General features: G+C 40.5%; 1 protein-coding gene across 3 annotated transcripts in view; it reads left to right on the top strand.

The window, feature by feature from the left end:
* Positions 1-1,734: 1,734 nt before the first annotated feature.
* The window catches only part of dock8 (dedicator of cytokinesis 8), a 52,444-nt gene continuing 27,727 nt past the window's right edge, over positions 1,735-26,451 (top strand). For 2 of the 3 annotated variants that reach the window (XM_072387743.1, XM_072387742.1), the window contains exons 1-12: positions 1,735-1,961; positions 10,468-10,567; positions 14,783-14,958; positions 15,325-15,396; positions 15,715-15,823; positions 20,517-20,726; positions 21,480-21,565; positions 22,220-22,286; positions 24,872-25,021; positions 25,235-25,315; positions 25,480-25,642; positions 26,084-26,220. In XM_072387743.1, the coding sequence (XP_072243844.1) occupies positions 1,909-1,961; positions 10,468-10,567; positions 14,783-14,958; positions 15,325-15,396; positions 15,715-15,823; positions 20,517-20,726; positions 21,480-21,565; positions 22,220-22,286; positions 24,872-25,021; positions 25,235-25,315; positions 25,480-25,642; positions 26,084-26,220 (1,404 nt within the window). In that variant the 5' untranslated portion in view covers positions 1,735-1,908. Of the gene's footprint in view, positions 1,962-10,467; positions 10,568-12,191; positions 12,481-14,782; positions 14,959-15,324; positions 15,397-15,714; positions 15,824-20,516; positions 20,727-21,479; positions 21,566-22,219; positions 22,287-24,871; positions 25,022-25,234; positions 25,316-25,479; positions 25,643-26,083; positions 26,221-26,451 lie in introns of those variants that run through there. The other variant, XM_072387744.1, reaches the window with a different exon arrangement.

Genomic DNA, 26,451 nt, shown 5'->3' with positions numbered 1-26,451 from the left:
GCTGCGATAATGGTTCCGCTTTCGTTAAAACTACCTAAGACGAAAACAATGCAACAAAGAAAGATGATTGATTTGATTGATGCATGTGAGAATTAATCAATACAACAAATTCTGAGCAACTGCGGCTTTTTGTCACAAAAATGCACTCCCCGGTTCTGGAAGCACTGATTGGACCAAAGGACGTAACATGATGTAATGATGACGTTCAACCACAAGGTGGCAGCAGAAATCCCTCATTGCATTTTGTTTGCGCTATAAATACGAATAAGAAAATTGTACTTATGCAATACATTTTAGATTAGAAAAAATAACATGTTAAGTACCATCATTGTTTTAATTCTTATTTAGTTAAACAATAGCAAGGGTACATTTATTGTTAATGTGTTGGACAGTGATGACTTATATAACTTTAGCAACCTTAAATCTGTTCGAGAGGATTAAACGGGGGGGAAACTTCGATTAAAAACTGATGAGTTGTGTCTACTTGGGCCATTGAGGCTGACCGGTCAGGACAAATGGGGCTCTTCTGTGATGAAGAGAGCCCTCCTTGCATCTGTTTTTACAGGTAAAACTAAAAATATGCAGAACCACAAAGTATTCTGCTGGGAATTTCATAGAAACAATCAATAGTGTTCCCTAGTAAAACCTACAGGCAAATATGATTGAGAACTGTCATCAGGAGTCATATGTCATTGTGTTTCCACTAAATCCAATCATCAAAACATTTATAAATAAATATTGTACTTTTTATAAGACTTAGTTATCACCATCAACATTATTCTGCAATAGATAACTTGTATTATCAAAATGAAAACACAATTAGCTCCACATTGCATGTGAGCTCAACAAAACCTAGGTTCTTTTTTGGTCCATATTACTTTTTTGTCCCCCTTCTAAGACTGAGGTAAACAGCAGCTATTTATGTGCTCCATGTTTCAATGGTTTTTGTGTAATGGCAGTTGACTAATAAAGCCAACACGTATCTGGTCTGGAAAAAAGCACTGCAAAATAAGGTCACGGTCTGTTCCTCTTGTCCCAAAGGAGAATGAAGTGGAGATGTGTTGTTCTGGACCGATGTGCTGGCTCACACTTAAGAGACACATTTCTTTTTTTAGATAAGGTGTTTTTTTTTTTGTTGTTGTTTATGATCTCCTTTAGCACAGACACACCAGACCACCCTTGTCTGAATAATCAGACAATAATGTCTGGTATGAGGTAGAAAGTCCTTACAAATGGAGTTATATGAACTATGATGGTTCTCAGTTCATGTGGTGCAGACTCTGAAAAGGCATGGTTCTTCCTGTTGAAGTATTTGCATCTATGGACAAGTTACTGCAGCCTGACAGTTTTTGTTTTTTAAAGGAGAAAAAAAGAGCGATAGGCTCTCTTCTCATGTGGTCTCACCCTTGACAAACAAGATAACGTAGTTGAAGAATTGATCAAATACGCGTATGGGTGTCCAACCACGACTGGAATCACTAAAATTTTAAAGCAACAGCGCACTCCTAAAGAGTTTTTTCGTTTTGCGTTTCCTTAACAAGGTGCAGGTTTTTGAAAGCACTCCAACAAACACAGACACACAGTAAGAGAGTAGTGACTGTTCGTCAGCGATCATATCTGCAGCGAGGGAGCGCACGTGCCCCATCCAGCTTGTTCCGTCCTCCCCTCCCGCCCTCTCGCCGCTGGTGTCTGCCTCCTTCTCTCCCTCGCACTCCCTTGACGGGATGCCTCAAAGTAAATGCGGAAGTTTACACCCAGGACAGCTGCTGCTGCCACAGCCAAGATGAGTGTTGGCGTGACAGTTGAGCAGTAGTTAAGTGAAACAGCGGTGCGTCGGTGACAGCGAGGCTGCGAGACCGCGCGGAAACACCAGAGAGACCGCAGCTGGACTGGACTTCAGACTCTTCCATGGCTTCACTGAGCAGCGCAGATCGACGGGCTTTCGCTCTGAAGATCAACAGGTAAAAACCTCCGATTGGAAGTTCTGGTTGTGTTGATCCATCAGGTTAGGTTGAACAGTGAATGTAAACTCGCAGAGGCACCGGAGGGATCCCTTACTTGACATTTGGATGGGATCCCAATGTGGAGCAGGCAGCCACATGTCATGAATGCTCATACTGCAGGTTGATTCACACACTTCCCCGGAAAAAGGCAGCCCGAGGGGTAATAATCATCCAACTTTTCCTCAACTTTATTGGAAGTGCTCTTCAGAATTACTACACTTCTGATCATACTGACAATCATTAGCATACAAAATAGTCAGGATTTAGGCAGCACGGCTAACTTTGCGCTCTACTCTGACAGTTCTTACAAAAATGCAATTTTCATTTCCTCTTTTTGACCATTCTAAATCTAGCGTCTAATGTGATCATTTCCTGTTGTATGCAAGGTCTGAGATTGAGAAGCCCATAGAGCTGGTGTAAATGAGTAGGGATGTGGTCATAGTTCCTGCTGTGACACTGACCAGGTGTGGAGGAAGTGTGCGCATGGAAGTCTATTGTGTGGTATGCCTTCTCTGTTGCACAAGTCATTAAACAAAAACACACTAATGTCTATTTAGATTAGGCCTGCTGGCATATCAAGCCTCTGAAGAACTCCTGTAAAGCAGGTCGAAATGGATGCTTTCAATATTTTGTGTGCACTGGAGTTCATTCACTTTGTGAAAGTGGATACGAGGATAAGGCCAAGAGGGGGACAAAGATTATTTTTGGTCAATCATAGGCTATATATTTTGAAATTGTTTAAATGCTCTTTCCTCCGGTCGCCTGTCAACCGCCAGTGTGCTACGCTCTTGTTTTTAATAGCCAGGAGAAATAATAGCTGTCTGTTTTTGTGCTGTGCTGTGCTGTGCTGTGCTGTGCAGAGCTGAGCTCAGCTGCTGAGAGATGTGAGGGATCTTGGGTCGCAGCCTAAATTCAGTGATGAGACAGCAGAGGAGCTGGCTGGATGATGTGGTACAGCACTATAGACTGCTGTTGTGTGTTTCATAGTGTAAGACCGTAGGCAAAAAAAACATTTCTGTGGGTTTCACTGAGTAAAAAACGATCAGTCCACATTTGACATTACATTTTCTTATTGATTAGGTATATTTATTGATACATTTATTGATTTATTGATACACGAGATAACCATTTGAACGCGACATAACCTCAGACTCTGTGTTATTATAATGGCTCTCAGAAGCGCAGAGTTGAATACAATTTAGATTTACAATAGAGTTATAAAAATAGAGGGGCATACCAGTTAAGGAATCAATGATGTGGCTTAAAAAAGGTAATTTTTTCAGAGGGGCTCTATCAGCTGTGAATTTCCCTGGGAGAAGATCGTTGAGAGATCGCTGTCCACAGTGTGGCCATATGTGATTCCTTGTCGGCAGTTGAAAGGGGACTTCATGACCAGAACTTCTGAGGATTCAGCATGGAATGCCAGCTCTTGGTAAGCCTCTGTGAATAGAGGCCAGGGTAGAGCAGTTCACAAATATGACTAAAGGAATCTGTAAGACTTCCAAACCCAAAGGATCTATGAACTGCTGAAACAAATAGCCTCCAAAATTGCAAATGAAATGAAAAAGAGGAAAAAAGGATTAGCTCTTGAGCTAAAGCCACTTTGTCTGTCAATCTGCGGCGCTGCTTACAGAAACAACAGGATTACCGCAGAGCAGTTTGTGTACTCAGATTTATTCAAATGCATCAAAACTTTTGATAATCCAGCAACCCTTATCCAAAGCAATCGGCTGATCTCAAGGCACCCTACACTTTCAGTCCAGATGGTATATGTTTTTCACAAAGTTAACTTGTGACTTAAGGTGCGTGTGCATGAGTCAAAAAGGAACAACTTAGACAGTCACGTTAACAAAAGCCAGAAAATCCCAAGCTGCTGGAGGAACATAAGTCACGAGTCTAAACTCCAGCCTGCAGGACACAGTAAATTGACATAATTATTGTTTACATCTCATACTGATAGAAACCATACACGTAGGCTTGTTTTCATAGTGCATATCAGTTTGAAGCTATCTTTGTTGATGCACCCCCTAAATATTCTATAGTCCCTTGAGCACTTCCCCCCTCAACATCTCTACCAGGATGGAGTGTGAAGGAAATCCTGCAAACTGAGGACACTCACTGGTTTCACTTCTTTTTTTTTTCTAATGGCAGTTTTTAAATCAGGAAATGTGTGTTTCTTTATAAGCACATGAAAAGAGGAATGGAAAGACGTGTGAGATTGTGTCAGATAAATGCAAAATCCTAACATATATGGCGCGATGGCACAGCGCTGGGCTTTGGTGAACAGGCTCAAGGTAGTTAAACACATGATAAACTACGGTCGAACTTGGTGTGATTTAAAAGCATATGGGAACAGGTGTGAGGACAGCTGTGGATATGGGGCCTCTGTCTTTCAATACTCTAAAGTGGGGAGGGGCTCTGGATTGAGTTTCATCTGATTTCCTCTGGGTTTTGAGCTGATGTCATCTGTTCACCCTCATGTCTGTTGGTGGGCCACTGAGTTATGAGGTTTGTGAGGCGTGAAAAGACACAACTTTAGAATGAACAAGTCAGTCTATAGGTGAATCATTCAAAGCCTGCTGCAAGTTTTGCTTAAAATCTCTTTCGCTCCCACCAAATGACTGCTGTGTTTGTGCGTGCCTCCCTTCGACAGGAAACTGAGTCGTGATGGTGCTGATAACAGTAAGACCCATTAAGTCTGGAGACACATGATAGTGTGAGACACACAGTGGGGACATCCCTTTGGTCTGTTTTTCATTTTTTATGTATACCATGCTGCTTTCTGTTTTCCTGTGGTCTCTCTTAGCCTCAGATCAAGAGGGAAAGACTTGCCTTTTGGAACTAGAGGGTTTTTCAATTTAAAGTAGCCACCCACCTCTTGTAGAACGGTTTTATAAAGATGATGGGGATGATTGTTGAGTGTCTGAGTAGTATGCCTGGTGGGACTCGCGTCATGAAGAGCTAATATAGATAATCTTGTTTACAGCTACAAAATTGGCTAACCCGGGTTGCCGATTAATCAGAGATGTAACCTCGAGAAGCAGTTCTATTTTAGTTTCTGAACCAGGCTTAGCTTGAGAAATGTATGGGAAATTATGCCAGACAAGAGCACACAGCAAGTGCAGGCCTGCCATGTATGGTATGACATAATTAAATGGGCCTCTAAAAGGAGGGATGATTAAGTGTTTAAACCCCAGAACCCTCGCTGAGATATCTTACTGTAAAGATTTCCCGAGACGCTTCGGAAATCGGCTTTGGTTCAGATAGATCATTTAGGGACATCTCTCCTGGCATGATCTAATGAAAATATAATATCAGGGGATCATATAACACCTGCTTGTGTCTAATTTTCAAATCAAATTACCCTCTGCAGCTTGAAGTCTAACTGCATTGGTGACAGATTAAGGACATGTCTGACATGTGATAAATATTTCACCCCCAAAAGCTGCTTTATTAAAAGTGATTTAATTCTGATTAATGATGAAACACTTTGCCCCACTGTCCTCTCTCTGTGTGGCTTTTAATAAGAGATAGATTCTTCTTTTTTTTTCTTTTTTAGAAAGGATGATTTCATTATCACAATGTGACAGTGAAAATGAGATTGGAGATTATGAGAATATCAGATCCTCTGATGCATGAAGGGAATCATTAATATATTCCAGTGTTACAGCGACGTCTGTTTATTCTGTCGTATTATCATGAACACGTCTGTTGTTCAATAATGTCTGAAATAATTATGTGAAAAATAATTAAAAAGAGTATCTACAGCGATTAATTACTCTACTAAAGTGTTCTGTCACGTGACATTTAGTAATGACAGTATTGGCTGTGCATGATATGACTCTTGGCTTATTTCACCTACAGACAATGGAGTGACGGTTCTGAAAAATGTCACTTCCTGTCAGTGTTTCTAATCCTCGGCTCTGCTTTTGAATTTTTGTTTTTATCTATTTATTTCAGTGTTCAGTATTTCTGTCAGTAGTAATTCGAGCATTCATGTTGACTCTGTTGGAGCAGCAGCTTTAAAAGCGTCATCCTCATCAGCAACGATTATCTATTCTAATTATATCTCATGAAAAAAAGGTCAAGAAAACCGAACTGGCCATTACTGTCATTAGACGCTGCATTCAGCAGGAAGAAGGCTTTCTTCACAGCAGTTCAAAGGTTACTTCCCGAACAGAGGCAACGTTATGTGATTGATTTTCTGTCATTTAACCTGAAGTCATGGCCTTGACCCATAGGTAAGCCTATGTGCACACAACACAAGGTTACTCAGGTTACTGAGAGATATAACCAGGCCAAGACATTGTGAATTCATAGGTATTTTATTTTCTTCACATTTTACAACATAGGCACCATTTTCTTCATAGTCAATGTCACCCAACTCCTTTGGGTGTCACAAGACATTGACAATGCATTGGATTTTAAAGAAGCAGAGAAAATGACTCGACTTAAATTTAGCAGCCGTGGTATAGAGGTGACTGGAATACACCGATTAGCCAGAATATTAAACCCACTACAGCTGATGCGAATAACACTGCAAATGTTGTTACAATGCAATGCTCTATCCAAGTATCCATTAGACTTCAGAGTGGTGCGTTTATGTCGCCATCAGAGGGTAACTAATGCAGAAACGTGTAGTGATCTCATTGACGATTCACAACAAATACTCCTGTTTGTTGACCAACTGCAACACTTGCTCCATATAGACACTATGATGGGAACCAGAAGGCATCTGCATGGGTTAAGGTATCCATAGTTGCCACTGCTTGTGACACGGTGCTGTTCTGCAGGCTTAATGTCTTATCGTGTTCACTGGCAATGCAGCTGTTTCCAGGTGTGTACCCTAACGAGCCATAGCATTGAAACCACTGGTGAAGGGACTAATGCTTCTCATCATGACATGAAACAGTATTTTAAAAGGAAAGCCTGCATCCAGGAATTCACTTGGATGCTACTTTGACAGTATTTTTGCAGACTAGAGACACCTCCCTCACCATATGGCGACAGCACTGCACTATAGTAGCAGTTTACCCAAGCAGCACAGCTGTTACCTCCACAAAACGTAACTTTTAAAGGACCCAAAGAACGTGATAAAGAATCTGAAATGTTCACCCAACCTCCATGCTTCCCAGATACCAGACTGATGAGATCTGATGGCACCTGTGGGACGCAAGCCCAATCTTTGAAAAACGTACCCCACAACCCACAGGGCCCAAAGGTTCTGTTGCTGACGTCCCTGTACCAGACACTCCAAGACACCCTCACATGTTCTTTGTCCACACTCAAACTGGTCAGAGCTGTTTTAGCCCCACAGGGGAGGGGGACTCGGGAGTCATTTTAGCCAAATTGAATAAGATAGAGATTATTTAAGTCGACCGAAGAGCTGTACACAACATTAAGATGGTCATCGATATACGTTTTAAGTGCTTAGAAGTCCCAAATGTAATGCTCCATTTGATTAAGCTGATTTCAGATCTGTTCACTTGTATTTTTACTGTCAGAAGATATCATCAAGTTAAAAAGGACAAGGGCAGGGAAGTTTTATGTCCTGGTGTAACTCAAAAAAACCCACAAGCTGCTTTTTTAGATTCAAGTGGTCAAATTGAACAAACTGCTTCTTTTTTTTTTTTTTTTTAGGGTCAGTCCTATTTGAAGAAAGGCAGTACTCTGAAATCGCTCTGTTCTCACAGTCTCAACTCTACCATTGCTCGTGAACTTTGTGTCCTGTCAGCTAAAAGCCACCGTTGACCATTAGATGTTTGCTCCTTTGAAGTCTTGACTCAGGGTTGATCCCTTTTAAGAATTCATCAGTTTTCCAGGACTATTGTCTTTGTGGTTTCAGTTAAAAGTAATAATCAAGCCACCGGTTTCTGTTAGGCTCATGGCACACATTGCATTTGGTACAATTTTGCTAAATGACTGAAATCCAGAGCTCTGCTTTTATCCTCCTGACAAGGGCTTTGGTTTTATATAACAAAAGATGCCGAGACAGAAGCGCGCTGAAGAGAGAGACAGATGTTGTCTGCTGTGACAAGCTGTTTGTCTGCTCGTGGTAAAATAATGTCAGCTCAGCACTGCTGGCAAGAGCTGATTACTGTTTTAGTTGCCTGGTCTTTTTATAGATAGTCCCCTAATGTGTGTCATTGTATGCAACTTAACAGTCCCCCATGTGTATGTGGGGGAAATTGCGCATGTATACATTTGATATTCTGCGTTGTATGACCAGTTTCTTGGTAACAAACACAGAGGGAGGGCTCTTATTAGTGACAGAGTGGCCAAGAGTAGTTTATATATAGGGTAGGGGTTGTTTCTTCAGAAAGTCATGCTATGAGAATGTTTTACGCTTTGTAAAAATCTAAATTAATAGCCTGTGGGCCGAAAAAAGGCATTGTTTGCTAAGATGACAGAGCTAGCTTGGCAGAAATAGAAGCTGGCAAGATAAAGCAGCAACCTAACATCAGAATCGTGAAACGCTCAACAGCAGCCCCTTCTCATTTAAAAGAGAAACTAGTTTCACCAATGAGGGGACATGCAGAACTCTGCTGTCAGTTACACCTCTGCAGATAACAGAGAGGAGCATCATTCTACCTTCGATTTGGAGCTCTCTGGAGCTTTAGTCTATCAGCTGCAGCCTCTATAATCTCGGCGGGCTTATGCGATTTACCACATTTCATTGGCATTAGCAGCATAAGAAGAGACTTTAGTTTGTTGGTATGATACAAGATACAGATACAAGATGGGGTGTAAATGTGAGATTCCTTTGCAATGACTGTCCACTTTGTCATTGTGCAAGGCATTGACATTCAGCTCCAGTAAAGCTGTTCATTGCCCAACTAGATGGGGATGTGCCGCACAGCCCTCGGGTATGTGTGTGTGCGTAGGGTTAAACTTTGAAGGTCAAAAGTTACTTTTGCATGAGTGGTAATTGCACAACCGTGGTTGTTGCCTGTGGTAAGACTAAAAGTTGGAAACATGACTGTGGTGGATCATTATTAAAGCACAACAGATGAGTGTGCTGCGATATGTCTCAGTCGATTGTTTTTTCACGTCAGCACTCCTTTTGACCTTTGACTTTCAGTTTTATATTCTTAACACTTGTTTTTATTTATTTATTTTATTTTTCGTAATGGCAGTAGAGCAGCTATGACTGAATAAAATGAGGCTGCACTGCTGGACTTTGCCCTTTGTGTACATTCGTAAACACCTCTCTCACTAATGCCATGAACGTATCTGGCATTTGCTCGCTGTACTGACTCCGCATGTTATGATTGATAGGAGGTGGCGAAAGGCATGCAAACTGCACCACCAAAGTAGGTTGAGGCCAGCTTCAGCACAGCTACGTCAGCAGTCTGAAACCCATGCATTTTAACCAGTGGAGCCCTTATAGGCTTCATTCACGCCCTTTTATAGCCTTTTAATACCTGGGGGTATTCTGGAAAACTTCAAATGCACACGAAAACCTTTTTATTTCTCAACCTCGGGGGGGGGGGGGGGGGACAAGTGAACAAGAAATTAAACCATTTGAGAGGTTAAACCTTTAGCTTGTATTGTGTTATTTGTCAATTGTAGACATTTCCATAAAGCTGCCCAACAAATTTTGCAATCTATGTGACTGTTCAGCTTCAGTGGTTTGGACATGCTGCCATTCCTCCTTTCTGTCATTGCTTATTGCTTTATGATGATAATTAGTAACAGTGATGTCGTAACAATCGCCGTGAGGACTTAATCGACCCATGAGACTTAAGCAGACTTAAGTCTTTGGCCGTCAACTTGTCGCTGTGCGGAAATATCACAACAAACGGTTATTGACACTTGCACACGCTAACACGGGCATATCAAACCCACTAATGCATGCGTATACACACGGAACTGTCCCTTTGTCATTGAGCTAAAGCAAATAAGGACTTGTTTTGCAGAGTTTGGTGGGGCTCTAACGATGCGGTAGATTAATTACAAAGAAATAGACAGTGGACTTGTTCTGAGAAGGAATGTGTCCAGCAAACTGGGGCACTGTCTCTGTTCATGCCATTCTCTGCGCTCTCCTCTATCTGGAGAAATCTACAGGCAAGCTCACACAATTTCCCACACAAACAGAATCTACCCAGCACATCTGAATTCTACTTCATTCTTATGTCATGTTGATTTCCTGCATGGTCTGACCCCTAAATAAGGACACCATATTTATTCCACTGCTTGTATGGGTTCCAGCAAAGCTTTTCATGGCCAGCAGAGATGCGCTTTTGTCGAGGCTGAACAATAGTTTGAATAGAATTTCCATGGCCGCCCAATTCAAACGAATGCAAGTTGAAACAATAGCGGAATTGGTGTTGGGGCTGTTATGAAGATGCGCTACCTCAACGTTAGGTTGTGTGTAAATGCCCGTGTCTACATAAATATTCTGTTATTCACTGCCTCCTGAACTCAAAACCTTACAAGTCTGTGTTTCCAATGTTTGTTTCAGGCACTCCTCTGCAGAGATCAGACGGCACTTCAGTGGGAGCTATGGCTCTTATCACAGTCGAACCAGCTCCAACGCTTCGGCCTCGAACTGCCTCACAGTGGTGAGTTGCCTGCTAATGAGAATACCTTGATGTTTGGTGTTAAGGCATTTTTAACCAGCAGGAAATTGACAAATCATCCTAGGTTGCGTCTCTCCGATTAATTTGCAGCTAACCACTAGCTGCAGGCAGGTTTCAGAAAAAAACAATTGCAGCCATACACCCTTTTTTAAATTTTTTATTAGTTATATCCCTTTATTTTTGTATGTCATTTATAACACGTGAAGTCCAAGGATCAACTGGCTAAATTGAATGCCGCTGGTCTATAATCCTTCTTAACTTAGTAATGTTATGCTTCTTCAGTTGGAAAAAAGAATACAGGGTGACGAGAAGGTTTGCAGAGATGTTTCCTCTAATGCAGCTCTCACACTGCTTGAGTGTTTGTACTTACACTACTAGGGGGTTATAAGCATATCATCCTCACATCCTCTTTACCGTCATTAACTGTCATGTCTGACTCATAGAATAATCTTCAAGACTAGACACTGCTCTAAGTCCCTGACAATTTGGAGAAAACTGTGTGTGTCTTTGCATAAGATTTGTGTTTTTGAATTTTTTTTTAGGATGTTTCTTTGTTCCCTTTACAGTATGTGAGAGTATTGTTGAGAATGTACATGCTTTATGCCTTAGAGAGGTTTGGAACCGCCGGTCCCTTTGTGTGTGCAGGAGGTAGATTGTCATTATTTCAGGTTGTTTTCTTGCCTCTTCAGTTGAAGCCTATGAGACAGTTAGTGTGATTCCTCCTCTCTTAAGCGAGCAGACAGAATGATGCACAGTAATCCTTTACAGGGATTTTCTCCCACCACACTCCACGAGTCTTTCTGTGAAACCCTCTAAACCTTTGTCCTAGCTTTGTATATTCCACTTTACACTCTTGCTGCTTTTTTTTTTGCTAAATCTGTCTCGTACCCCATGTTTCCTCCCTCTCTGTCGACCTACATTTTTACAATCTAAAGTTTTCTGAAGCTCTTCGATGTGCAGTCTCCTGACATATCGGTTTGTTGCATGACTTAGCTCAAGCCCCTTTTGTAGTTTCCCTGTAATGGTCCTAAAGCTTGTGAGCTGACGGGGTTGGAGTAGCAGTACATGAACTATCCATGCCAACCTCTAACCTGCTTGTGAAATGGGTCAGAGCCTTGTCTACTGATAGGCACTAGCTGGAGCGTGCTTACCTTGCAGCTTATGGGGGCAAATCTTTAAAAGACCGGATTTGGGATGCAGGAGAGGGCTTTAAATACCATAATCTCTTAGATGGTAGTTTCCCATTATTCAGCAGTCATGTCTAGCACAGGGATGATGAGGGATGTTTGTTGCCGCAGTTGCCCAGCTCTTTTTCTATGGTTAATATTTGTGCCTGCAGTTCTGACTGTTGCCTCATTAGTGTTATTTTAGGTGTATTGAGAGATTAAAAGGAAGAGCGACATGCACTTTGGTGCTTGTTTGCAGTGTTGCTATTTATGTGTGTATTAGCAGCAAGATTGCATGCGTCAGTGTCTGCATTTTCTGTTCCTGTGTGTTGAAATACTGGTTGATGGAGGGAGGCCTTGTTGATGTCACTTCCTTTAATTTCTTGTGGTTTCTCTCTCGAAGCTGTAAAACTCGAGGCTTCAGTTCACCGTCCAATCACTTTGTGTGCTCAGACTTTTGGGCTCAATTTAAAACTTTTATTCTGAATAGCTATTAACGCCTCTTCCACGTTGAGTTCTATTGATCATTGCTACCCAGATTTAGTGTAGTTTCCAGCCTCTAGGAATGTGAACATGATTTTAAAGAGGATCTATGGTTTGGTCTGCGGCTTAGTTTCTGCCAAAAGCATTCAGCGTTAGTTGGTGCACCCTGTAGCGTAGGTTCCCATATCCGGAGTGCGCCATTTTGTGCACTTCCTTTTTATAGTGCACTTTTCAGTTATCGCCAGGGTAAGTCTACAATATCTGTTTAAGCGCTGCAGTCATTTGAAAACTGACTGAAACTTGAAAATTAGATTATTGATATGTTAGATATCATGTGTCAGATTGAATGTGGCTTTACTTTGTATGAATGTGGTTTGCTTTAGTTACCTGCCGTCTCTCCTGGCTCTCTCATTTTTGCCAGTGCACATTTAAAATAGCATTGCATTGGTTGAATTGTATTGCTTTTATAAATTTACATCTAGTTTTGAAGTTGAAGTTTTTGCTTTTTAAGAAAGCTTTAGTTTTTTTCAAATATCGATCCATACGGCCGCACAGAGTTTTGCTTTTTAGAAAAAGGGTTTCTTTAATAGCGTGCACATAAGATGATGCAAAAGTATCATTCTTATAGACACCATTAAGTACACTGATTTGAAAAACTGAGGGTTTTTGCTGGCCCCTCTCAAGACTCCATGGAGCAGCAGGCACTGATTAGAAGCATGCATAGATTTGCATACATTTTATTTTTGTTGGCATTTAACTAAACAAGAAAAAGAGGTTGTGCTACGATGATAGTGTGAACTCTGAGATAAAGAGATGCAGATGCAGAGTTGGGCGACGACTGCCACACATGAGATATCTTTGTTGGTTCACACCTCCTGTATGAAAAGTTCCATCTGTGGGTCTGTTATTTAGAAATGATAAGAAGGAACAACTGCATAGTTGTGCCAGTCTACTCTGTACTGCTTGAATTGCACGCTCACCGTCATTACTAAACTGTGTGATGCAATTTGCTCAACTGTTAAACAGAGAAGGATATGCCTCGGGGTGCATTGATGTGCAAAAACATGTCTGAAGGCAAATGGAATTTGCTCTTCTTTTAAAAGCTGGGTAGAGCAATGACTAATGTTGTGGCTGCATGTATCTCCACCTCTCTGTGTACATACTGTTAGTGTGTGAGTGTGACTGCTTTATTTTTACACTTTCAAGCACGTACAGTTTCTCTTAATTCAATCATTAACATCTGTTTTTGTACCCGTGTGATACAGCGTGCAGGACTAAAAGTTTAAATGTTCTTCAGAAAATACTCATGTGGATTATTGCTCTTATTACTGCGCGCATTTTGCATGTGTTTTTAAAAAAAAAAAATTTATTTCACAGTTTCAGTGTGATAGAATGGTGTCAAGTTCTAAGCTTTTTCGATTCCAGCTACAGCCTGCAGTCTGTAATCACATTGGAGATCTGCCCAGTTTGCTATCACTATTCACAGAAACATCTGCTACATACAGGTTTCTCTTATACAAGCATAACCAGCCTGGCTACAAAAAAAAGGGATGTGTACTACCTCAGCAGTTGTGCTATTCATTTCTATTCACATCACGAAAGGCTCATTAATCCCACCTCCTGTATGAATGAGTGTGGATTTTTGTGTTGATAGTGATAAGTATTTGCACCTCCTCAAAGTTATGCATGTGAAAATTTCAGCCCATTTGTATCGTACATATAAATACTGAAAGATTTCCCTTTGTTCTGCAACAGCAGAGTGTAGGATTTTTGAGTCTGTCTAAAAATAGGCTCACAGAGAAGGAAAGAAGCCTGGTTGTCTGAAACAGGCCAGTTTGTTCCAGTTTCTATTTGCGTTCGCTTGTATCTTTTGTTCCGAGACAGGTATGAGGTATTAGAAAATATTCATGATTCAACATGTTTGGATCCAACTCGCAGTTCCTTTTCTTTTTCCTCAAACCTCCCCCGTGCTGTTTAGACTCAAGTAAGGGCAGTTAAAACTTACCAGTTCTAAGCTTTTCACACGTTTTTTTTTTTTTTTTTTTGACGGTCTTACTTTTAGTTTTTACATTACTCTAACTTTGGTTCTTATGAGACATGTCTTTAATTACAGCGTTATAGCACATGTATATCACGCTGTCATGTGTCGCGAGTGCAATCTACTTCGCTGTTTTTAACTCTCACTACTCATAATTGTACATTTATACCTCTTTTAGCTGCCTTGCACTCTTTCCTTATGGTAATGTTGCTTATGCTGTAGTGTACTAGTGCAGATCTGTGCATGTAATTAAATGTTACTGCGCCTCAAGGGGAATATTTTTCAAATTTCATTATGCAATGACAATATAGGATTTATATTCCATTCCTCTCTTCTGTGCTGACAAATAAATCTAAATTTCCCCTGATGGTCTCTGATGTTTCTCTGCTTTAGTGCTTAGTTTAGATATTTGATGTTTGTTGTAGAGTTTTGTAATGCTTCTCTAAATCTCTCCCCCCACTCCCCCCCACCCAACCCCAATGTTTCCTTCCCCACCGCTGGACTCTTCAGCCTCAGACGTATGAAGCGGTGGAGCCACTGGACCTGGAAGAGTTCTTGATGTCACAGTTAAGAAGCGGAGACTCGGCTCTGATGCAAGAACTCGGTGACTTTCCCGATGATGACCTCAAAGTGGAGCAGGTGGAGAAGGAGTGTCGCACTATTCGACACTCTGCCCCGGAGGAAGGGTGGGTCACAGGCCACCTAACATTTGTAAATGCTGTTTTTTAGAGCCAAAGAGATCAGCTGATAGGGTAAAGCTGGCAGAAGAACATTGTTTTTCAGTAATGACTGCAGAGTTTTTAGCATTTATATCATTTTTGCAATAATCAGGAAAATTGTTTCAAGATGTAAAGATTTAGTTTGAAGGCCTTTAGTCATTATAAAACTATTCCATCACTGTTTGTAATCTTATTCAGAGCATTCTTGTGTCCTACAATTTGACCATGAAGATATGGATGGAAACAGCTTAAGATTTTCAGTTGTCTGCATACATGTCTGCCAGTGTAAGTCATATCTTTTTATTGTTCTCTTCCTCATTTCTCTCTTTGCAGAGTGGAGTTGGATCCACATGTAAGAGACTGTGTTAACAGTTACACCCAGCCCTGGCTTGTAGTCTCTAGAAGGTAGAGCCTTTAATTCTCATACGTTGCAGTGCTCTCTCTGTCATATTTGATACATCATTTTCCTTTTTTTTTTTTTTTTTTTTCAAATATTTTGTTCAATGATCAAATAAAGACTTCAGATAAAGTACTATCATTTCTCTGGGTCAGGCACTACAGGGTTAAGCATACAGTACACGAGCACAGTGTGTGACTGTGTTGCGTTAGATTTCCTAAGAGTGACCAGAAGTGCCGAAGTGTTTAGTCGTAACCATGCTGGTCCTTTGCTGGGTTGACTTACTGATCTTTGACCTGTGTGTTTGTGTGTGTGTCTGTATGAAGATGCCAAGGGGACGGCTGGAGCGCATATTCAGAGAGAGTTGGCCTACACAAACTCCTGCAGAAACAAATCTTCGAGTCTGATGTTGAGCCAGAAAGCAACGACAAACCAGTAAGGAGCATAAATCTACTTTCACTGTATTCATTTCTCAATAGTTTTGAATAAACTAACCTCTAAATAGGCACTGTAAGCACCTGTTACTTATTCAAATCTGTTCATTTGCGTTACTGGTTTTGCTGATTTATCAGTGCTGATGGGGTGTTTTCGAAACTGTTGAAGTTGGAGGAATTTGTGACCGATGGCTGCACCAGTCACAGTCAGACTCTGATCACAGTCTTGCATTGAGGCTCCAGACATTAAGTCAAGCTAATGTCATTTCGAGTGAAGTAGTTCCAGTTCAGTTGAACGCTTCACCAAACTGTCATGCTTTGCAACAAAGCATAACCAGACAGCAACTTCATATTTAAAGCAACAAAAAAACATGGTTACTCTGCATGCATTAATGACATTTGCACTTTACAGATACAATTTCTCTACCTGCATTTGCACATGTGCTAGATACACCAGAATAGAATGATGTCTTGAAAAAATAAATGGCAGAACAGATACTGGGACAGACATGATGCCTGGTAATCGCACCTGCATTTAGCTTGTGTTTGTCTCCTCCCACAGCTGTCGGGTAATCCTCCTCATGCGTCTGTGTTTATGTTCAAGTGCACATGGTTATTATGTGTGTTTGTTTATGGTTTTCCTTTTTTTTTTTCAACTGACTCTACAGGTATCTTTACAGAATTTCTTTTTTTCACAGATGTAAAGGCGCTCACACCCTGTGGCATAACACCCATCATAACTTTTCCTCCTCATATACTAAATGAATTTAACTAAGTCGTCATGTTTTTTTACGCTCTCAAAATTTTACCGTCAAGTTTGATTTGACATTTTGCACCTGAGATCATTTACCTACGAATGAAGTTTACAAGACTGCGTTACTGTTTATTTATAAGTTATGATAAGACCTTTTTGATGTGCTTGACTGAATATAACTGGTGCTCTGCCAATAGCTGCTTGCTGATTAGGCTAAAGATTGGTCATTTCCAGCAGTGTTGGAGGAGGATGGACAGTCATTGGACTCCAAACTGTTATATTGGCCATCAGAAATTCATCATTGGTCAAGTTGTTTGCTTCATGCAAGTTTTACTTTAAATGCATGATCTAGTGTTCTCCTACTCAATGAATCCTCCTTTAAAAAGCTATTTTCAGAAGGCCATCTTGTGCAGTGTGGGCTGCTGTGGGCTACTCATTAACAGTTCTCAGCTAATGTGCTTCTTCAGGCACTCCTATACCATTTTATTACTGTCATGTTAGTCAACTTTTTTGTTTAGTCTGGGTTTTCTAAGACCTGATTCTATTTATGCTTGTTGACTTTGGGGCAAGGTGGCTTGGTCCCTTGTTTGGGATCCTCTAACATGCAAAACAATAAATGAAAATATTTCAACTTTGATGCTGATTAGAATAAATTAACCGCATTGACGCCATAGATTTGACAAGTCTAAATTTAAAAGTTATGTTGTGAGGCCAGAGGATCATTTTGTGATTATGTGCGCATATAAACAGTATGTTTAAACATATTCACATAAACTTCAACATATCCATACTAAAATGACAGAAGAGCAGAATTTTAAAAAGAATTAGAAGACACCCCATTGGGTTTTAGGTGAAAGCACATTTTGAAAAAGGGCATTTTCAAAAGCATTCAGATGGGGTGCATCTGATCTCCTGTAGTAAAACATTCCAGAGTGATGGAGGCCCAACAGTTAATGCTCAATCACTCAATCATTTTTTGTTTGATTTGTGCAACAAAAGTACAAACAGAATCCCCAGATAGGTGGATTTTTGACAACAAGAGTTGGCGTTTTCCTCCCACTTTCAGTTTTCATGTTAAGCTAAACTAAGCTAATATCCTGGTTATTCCATACTTAAAATGTCAAACTGTGTCGTCAGCAGAACAACAAGAAAGACTGCTCTGTTTTTCAATGCCAACGTTCTGTTTTTAGTTAACGTGCCTGTTGTTAGGGGAAGACTGTCTCGTGAAAGCAGTATGGCAGTCCATACTGATCAAGGCCTGAGAGAGATGAGTGTGAAATGTGAAGGGGTGGGTGCTTTAGTAGCCACTGAACACAACGCTGCGTTGTTATTCCCATCACTCTCTCCACTGTGGCTGTGGCCCTTTCAAGTTTCAATTCAAGCCCTTCCAAGCCCTCATCAACTCTACAGATGGTGTTCCACCAGATAGATGTATGTCACACAGAATCTGAAATATGTAATAAACTGATAATTAATATTTACATGGACGTCTCTGCCCTTGCTTCCAGCTTAGCTCCCCGCCTCAGTCTCTGCTGTTATTATATCAGGCACAGTTCCCATCCTCTCTCACTGCACTCTCTCCAGCTATTCTGTCTCACATTTGCAAATCCCCAGCCATCCAAGTCACAGTCAGCACCACTCCCAGCCTCTGGCTCAGCCAGTCTCACCAGCCCCCCTCCTGGAGCCCCATCCTTGCCAATCCTGTTTAATCACTGAAACCAAAAGGCCCCTTATTATCGCTGCAGGCTTCCCATCATCTACATGCCAGAGAGAGAGAGTGAAAGAGAGGGAAAGAACAGCACCATTGTCATTCAGTATTTAAAAGCTATGGTCCAATCTGCTTTAACAAAAGCCCTGGGGTCGTGATGTGACGTCTCTTGGAGCCTCAACAGGGCAAAGCTTCACCCAGTTGGATGGTCGGTCAGTCCTAGCTGGTGGTGTGAGAGACTGGATGTGAGTTTGATGGATGATGGGAGTGAAAGAGACAAGAGCTAGGGGTGGCATGAGGGAACGTTCTAATCCGGATGCAGAATGGGAGCAGGGAGTTTATGCATGCCCTGTAGCTCCGTCTGAGTAACTCCATATGGATCCACTTCATAGAGATACAGGCAGGGGGACTGACTGATGTTTTATGCAAAAACCCACTTAAACAACTAATGACACAGATACAGAGTATTTACTGTTAATCATCTCGGGAATCAGATGGCTAATTTTCTTCTCTAATACTTAAAGTCTTCCCTTTGCTAAAAGCAAAAATGTTCACCTTGTTAGTAAGTCCATGAGGTGTCTTTTTAAAAAAAAAACAACATTTTTTTAAATAGGCTGTTTGGATGAAACAGCATCAACCAGTCATGACTAGTAGCTGATTGGGGATCTACATGGTTATAGGGGAAGCTAGAACAAGCAAGGTGGAGAGCTGGTGTGTTTTCCTCTGATTGCTAAAACGAATGACATGACATCATCTGTTTATGACTGTGGTGCATGAAATCAGATTGTGTTAGCGATGTCTTATCTGAAGATATTAGACTGCAACAGAAGTGGGTGCAGTTTATTTGGGCTCATTGCATGGTCCTATCAGAAATGCCACAGAGGACACGGGTCTGCAGTCTTCATTTTTTGGAAAGCCATTTCACAAATTGGACCCATAAACAGATTGGTTTTAAGGAACAATGCTGTACTTATCTGAGAGACACCCTGAATAAGAGGAAGAATGTCTGATGAGTTCCTTTCTTGTCATGTGTTTTCTCTCGCAGTGCTGAGAGGCTGAGATGTGGGTGGGGCTCATGAGCATATTCATAGATGCTCACTTACTGAACGAGGAAGAAGATGATCAATAGGAGAATCTATTACCTTTTCTTTAGTGAGAGTTCCAATGTAGAAGAGATATAATGATTGAGAAAACGCAGTGTTGCACCACCGCTCCATATTTTCATGCTGCGATTTGTTCATTTGGGATTAGTTGGTGTGACGAGCTTGTGTGTGAATACAGGCTGAAAGATTTCCACGGCTAGAAGCGAGCTGGTCTGATTAGAACAAAAATGTTGCAGGATCGCTGAGGTTGAGACGGAGCTGGAAATTTGAAGTGGTTTTATTTTCATTCATAATCGAACAACATATTTTCATATCTTATAAGTAAGTGTGTTAGATGTGTGATGGATATTGCAGCTGTCTGGTGCTGTTTTTTTGTTTGTTTTTTTTTTTGCTCTTGCTGTCAGGTCACTGGATATAAAAACTACACAGCATCTAGCATGTTTGTTCTTCAGGGTTATTGTAGATCAGTCAGCAAGCCAGCTCTGCACTCTTTGCTGCTGTCATAATTGTCTGACAGTTATTTAGCCCACCGGGCGATCTGTGACCGCAGCGGTCGATCAGCTCATATGCGACATGTGCTTCAGCTTCTATAGCATAACGTAAACATTAACAGGATGCTTGTGTTGTGCTTTCTACATTGAATAAGTCTAGTTAAGAAAACCCCAAGAGACTGTCAATGTCTTAAGGCCAAAACAACACTGTCTAGACTGTTTAAATGCCTGTTAGCTGTTTATTATCTTTCCTGTTAACACAATCTGCATTTTTGATATGGTTGTTGCTTGGGATGAAATGTTGTGTAAGTAGATGTTCTGTTTCTCTTAGAAATTGCATAGTGTATAAGGTATGGTTGTTTTTTTTTTTTTTATATTTACTTATACTCCTTCAGTAATATAGTTTAAACCAATCAGCTGACGGCCAAATATGAATTCAGGAAACAGTCCTTTCCCTGCACCTAATGATAATAACATTCGTAATAGTTGCTTCTTTTGAGGTTCTACTTTGATGAATCTTTTTTTTTTTTTTTTCCTCATTTAGTTTCATTAAATTTTTCTCACTCGATTGTTTTTGGACAGCCTCACCCAAAAACCACAACACCCTCTTTACCCTTTGCTCTCCATCTTTTCTCCAGGTGAAGTCTCCAACCCTTGCAGGGTTGAGCGATGAAGCTGGCCGCACGCTAACCTCGTCTGATTTCAACTTGCGATGTTTGGCTCCGGACCAAAGAGTGGAGGGCCTGCTGGCCTTTGGCAGCCACGAGGAGCTGGACCGCTTCAACCAGGAGGCCCGGCAGGGAAACAGACACCCTGAGCTCTTTGCTCTTTACCCACCAGCTGACGAGGTGATGAGCTGATGTAATCAACCAGTGCATATGGAAATAATGAGTTAGGATTTGCCTCAACTTACCGTCGAATGCAGATTAATAGCCAAATAGAGAAAAATTTAATTGTCAACTCACAATTAGGAAATTTAAAGTCTCAGAACTCTTACCAGTATTCTAGTTGTGTACATAATGAACTCGTCTCATAGGTTTTTTAGCGATCTCTCCATCCTCCTTTGTAGTGTCTAATTTGTTTATGTACAGTAACTCAATAATTATAACAGATAGATAGAGAGATATTGATAGTACTAAGACACCACTTTGCATTCATCCTCTGGAAAAACACTTAATCAGCTGTAAATGACCTTAGCCTGTGAATGTTGTATTTATGAAATTTTCAAATGAATTTTTCCAGTATCTTGGATAATGTTTAGACCTGAGATTTTTGGAAGCTGATTTTGCAGGACAGGCAAATTGAAGACATCACACAAGACTTCTGGAAACCGTTATCCACATTTTTCTGGCATTTCACAGTTGAAGTGATGCGTGACAAAAGCAGATTAATCTAAAAAGAAAGAAAACAGAATTCATAAATACTCGTAGTCGTAGTCATTCTCTGCCTGCCCCGTCTGAAAAGGACATTTCAATAAAGTGACGCACATAATCAGAATCTGCATTATATGTACATTATTTTATTTCACTTCCTACCATTTTACCAACATCTGGGTTTTGTTCATTTGAGCTCTTTTTTGCTCTTTTTTTTTTTTTTTCCAGGAAGATGCGGTGGAAATCCGGCCCATTCCTGACTGCCCCAAAGAGCACATCGGAGAACGCATCCTGATCCGATGCCAGACCTTAAAGTAAGTCACAAATTTTCATTAACTTTTAGGAGGGACAATACTTCTGTCATTTCAACAGCTGCTTTGTGTTTATTGCACAAGTCGGACACGCAGCCAACAGTTACGTTCAAGACAAGTTATTCAAACACATAAACTCCGTTTATGAAAAAAAAAGGCTTTTGCTTTGCTTTTAACATACAGAACATTGTTGTATTCACATCTGACCATTACTTAGGAGTTTAAGTAGTTTGTTTTTGCAGTGTGTAAGGGTGGAGGAAGGCTGTGCGGTGAATTTGTTCTCCAGAATATCTCGATCCCTCCCTCTCTCTGTGGGATTTGTCTCTCTCTCTTTGACTTTCACACACACACGCACGCGCTAGCGCACACAAAAAACAAAGTTTCCCTGTTTTACACTCTCGATCTCGTTCATCCTTGTGCAACCCGTGCAGCTGCCAAATGTTTGTGTTGAACTGAGTTCTCAGCTTGCAGCGGTTTGGCAACATCACCCCTCATCCTTTTATGCCTCAGTTCAAAATGTCATCACTTATTGTAGTACATTTGGTTACTTTACGGTAATCTTCAGGAATAGATTCTAAGAGCGATACTTTTAAAAATAGAGTTCTGACAGTGGCTCTAATTGAATAACCCATTTCCTTTTCCTTCTGGGCTTTCTAGGTTTGAAATTGACATTGAGCCCCTATTTGCTACCATGGCCTTATTTGACCTGAAAGAAAAGAAAAAGGTAAGTAATCTCCTCCTCTCTGGAAAACAAAAGCCATAGCTTTTCATACATTCTTTTTAATGTTGCTTTTACTGTTGTCTGGCATGTGACATGCCATTCCACTACAAAAGCCCTGGGGTAATGTCAGTTTCTTTCGAGCTTGTTTGGAGAATGTCAGCACATTTCAGTTGATGATTGTTCTGTGGATATCAACATTTACTTTTTGTGGACTTTTAATCATGCATTGTAAATTAACTGTGAAATCTAAACACAGAGATTGATTTGCTCTCCTAAAATTTCTTAAAGAAAAAGGTATGCCTTTTCAGACTAGTACATTTCATGATAGTGAGCCCGTGCATGACGTTTTCCTCCCGTTGATGCAGGGTGGTCTTGTGTCTTTGAGCACTTTGCATGGCAGCGAGGGATCAGTATAATATATTAAGCTCTTGGTCTGATCATCCTTACATATTGCTGTCCCTGGGGGTCGTCATGTTAAGTTTAGTAAAAACTAATACCTTGCTGTATTTTCTCAGTGAAATACTCTGAGCCATGGCTGTTTTAATTTTTTTTTATGAATTTACACAGCTGTAGAGTTGTCTGGGTGAAAGGACTGCAAACATTAAGAGCTCATGGATCTCTCAGACCACATAAGGTTTTAGCCACCAGGGTTGCGCCCCCCCCTGTCAGCACTGCCCTCATGCTTTCGAGCCATCTGTAGGACTAATGGCTCTAAGATATTCTCTTGGGTGAGAGAGGACAATTTAAAGCCCTCTAATGTTAAGAAATGGACTGTGCAACAGATCCCATTTAAGGTGATGCACTTCATGAAATCTTTCACATATATGTCAAAGAGAATATTGTAGATAAAAGTAGTGTTGCGGTTTTGCTTTCTTTGATCTCTCACCGAAATAGCGGTGCTAATTTATCACATTGTCTTAGTGTATATGTCTCAAGGTGACTAAGTTTGATATGTACTATTAAGCTGAAATGTGTTCTTCCTGTCTGTTATATTAAGTAGAGGCAGTGGCAGACTGTTAAAGAGCTGTGGCTGCATGCCTCTGTCAGAGTGAAAGAAAAACTGTCAATCCTGTTTTGTCAGTCAGATTTAATTGCAATGGATCTGTGAAGCTTTTACCTCTGACCTGCTTAATTCTGAACTATTCACTGCTGTTGCTTTCATTTTAAATAGTCTTTCCGCAGCTCTCCTCGTTGCTCCTGTTTCTCTTCCTTCTCAACAATCTTAAACTTCTTCCTCTTAAGTAATCCTGCATAGCTTCCTGCTGTCTCCTGTGTCTCGTAAGAATTTGTCGCAATTTGTTTTGGTTCACATCACTTTAGTTGTTTCACATCTTTTAAATCCACAACAGATGTTCATGAAATTCCATTTAATACTCTGGTTATTAATCATGTGTCTGTGGTCCACCGGCCAATGTGCAGATGGAGGATTTGACCCAACAAGTGCTTATGATATTAAATGCATGGATATAAAGCAGAATGAGGTTTCAAAGTATGCATCACATGGACAAATATATCTCTGCAGTAGAAAGGAATGTCAGCATTGTTATTTTTTATTTTACATGACTTAGTAATTGTGTTGTTTTTGGAATAATCTGCAATCCAGTCAGTTGTCAAGAGAGTTCTAACTCACCAAAGTATTGGCTGTCAGTAAGCTGAGTAAGTAGACGTTTTGTGGGGAAGTGAGGGCTCACTTCAAAAAATCTGTTTTTGAATCCACAGTAGCTATTCTGCTAATATGTTAACACCAGGTGTTTTCCATCAGCCAATACAAAGAGTGTGACAGTCAGTCTGACACATAAGCTCATGTTAAAGTGGGTTATCGCATTCCTTGTGTCTCGTTTAATCAAAATCAAGCTGTGATTGTTATTATAATTCACTTAGAATGTTGTACACTTGCCCCTTGTTTAAAGGCCATTTATTCTTTTTGAGTTGACGAAGCATTCTCTACTTTATAAGGCAGTTGTGTCTTACTTTTGAAGTTTTTCTGTGATTCTATCAAGTGATTTGCTAGAAAGAGGTAGAAAAAACTTACAGTAAGTGTGTGTCTATTTAAAGTGAAAAGGGTAATTTCCATCAACTATTAGCAAAAAATCCCCTAAATGGTATGATTGTAATCTGATCTGATGGTCTGAGCTAATTTTGGTGATTCTTGTTAATTTATGGAGCAAATTTGTTTCTAAGGGCATTCTCTGCCTGGTCAGTGTAGTAGAGGCCCTCTGGGATGAGCATTGTGAAGGAGAATGGTTAAAAGCCCTGCAGTGAAGAGGATCACATGACACACAGCAGGTCAGGCCAGACCAGGACATATGGCTGTGTTCCTAGCCTGAGGTCATTACGAAGGGGAGAAGAGAAACTGTAGAGTGGACTAAACGGATGACATTCCAGTATCAGCATTGTGCTTACATCAGATCAATCTCCTGGTTTCTTTTCTTATCTTATTCGGTTTGTCTTTATTTAGAAAACATTACACCTCAGAGTGACATCTTGTATTATATAACAAACCATCTGAATAACAAACCAGAAGTTAATTTTCATTTGACTTGTTGTCAGTAAACATCATGTAACTTTTCATCTCTTCCTTCTTTTAGATATCAGAGAACTTCTACTGTGATCTGAACTCAGAACAGTTTAAAAACTACTTAAAACCTCACACTCCACGTATGGATCACTCTACGCTGGCCAGATCTGCCATCTTCTCCATCACTTATCCCTCCCCAGATATATTCCTGGTCATCAAGGTAATAATGGAATCCAATAAAAAAAAAAAAAGTAGATCATAGAATACTATTGAATTAGCAGTATTTGGCTGATTTCCTCTTGGTTTTGAATAAGCTGAAAAGCTAAAGTCCAGAATATAGATTCTGTACGTTTGCCAGCAAAATATGGATTTTTAGAGCTTGAATGTGCTTAGCTTCTTTAATGACTGGTGTACTTCCTATCTAATGTTTCAGATTGAGAAGGTTCTCCAACAAGGAGAGATCAGTGACTGTGCTGACCCCTACATAACACTGAGGGAATGTGACTCTACAAAGGTAATGTGACATAGCGATATCTTTGTGTCCTCACTGAAGCACGCTAGACATTTTGCTCTTTTATTGTACCTTTTTGTCTTTTTGTCCTGGAAATGCATACTGCATAACTACAGCATTTGTTACCGAAGTTTAAAGAATGAATGCTGTCACGAATCTTTTTTCAGAACAAGGACAAGCTTGAGAAGCTGCGAGGCCAGGCAGAGACTTTCTGTCAGAGGCTGGGCCACTATCGCATGCCTTTTGCCTGGGCGACCGTTAATATCATGGAAGTCATCTCTACTGCTGCTATAGAACGTGACGTCACAGATTCTGAAAGCATAAAAGGAGGTCTGTTTTGGCGTATCCTCATGCATCTTTCCCTGTTGACGGAAGTGCAAGAGATGGTTCAGAAACAAGGCTCAACAATCATTTCCTGTATCTGTGTCTCGCTTGGCATCACTGATCCGCTTGCTTTGACTGTATCATTCCCTAACATTAGTGCATCCAGTAATTTTCTTAGTGTAGGATTTTTGGTAATATCTTCCTCTGACTTTGGATTTTTATGTAATCCCTAGAAGTTATATTGCCGCCACACAATATCAGTATGTTGTAAGGCAACAGTGAACATTAGTTTTTCTCCGTAGTCAGTTGGAAACAAAATATGTTCACACAAGTAATTGCATCACAGTCAAATAAAATAAGTTCTAACATTTGTAAAACATTTGTAGAATATAATGCATCCCTCGCTCAGTGTGCTTCATTTGACCCATGACTTTTTTTTTTTTACAGCTAAATCTAGCAGCATTGACCGAAGAGCGCAGCTTCCGAGGAGGAACTCTGAGCGTTACTGTACCATGGATGAACAGTTCTGTCATGTCTCTGCCTTCAAACCCGCTACCATCACTATTTCTACCATCTTCAAACAGGTTGCACAGCCATCCTCACAAATAGAAACTTCCTAGACTATCAATATCCAGTGTGACAAACGGACAAGCTTGTGATTATGCCGTGGCCTCGCCTAATTTGTTAATCAAAAAGGCAATGCGATGCATTCCATCCACTTCCTGTGATGTTTCTACCATGAAACTATGGCTGTGAAAAATTCTGCTGGAAATGATGCATTTAACCTTGGCCTTTCATTTAAAATGAGAAAAATA

The sequence above is a fragment of the Leuresthes tenuis genome, unplaced genomic scaffold, assembly GCF_036924035.1.
Source record: "Leuresthes tenuis unplaced genomic scaffold, fLeuTen1.0.hap1 SCAF_6, whole genome shotgun sequence".
Lineage (NCBI taxonomy): Eukaryota > Metazoa > Chordata > Actinopteri > Atheriniformes > Atherinopsidae > Leuresthes > Leuresthes tenuis.
This window is presented reverse-complemented; position numbering and strand designations above follow the sequence as displayed.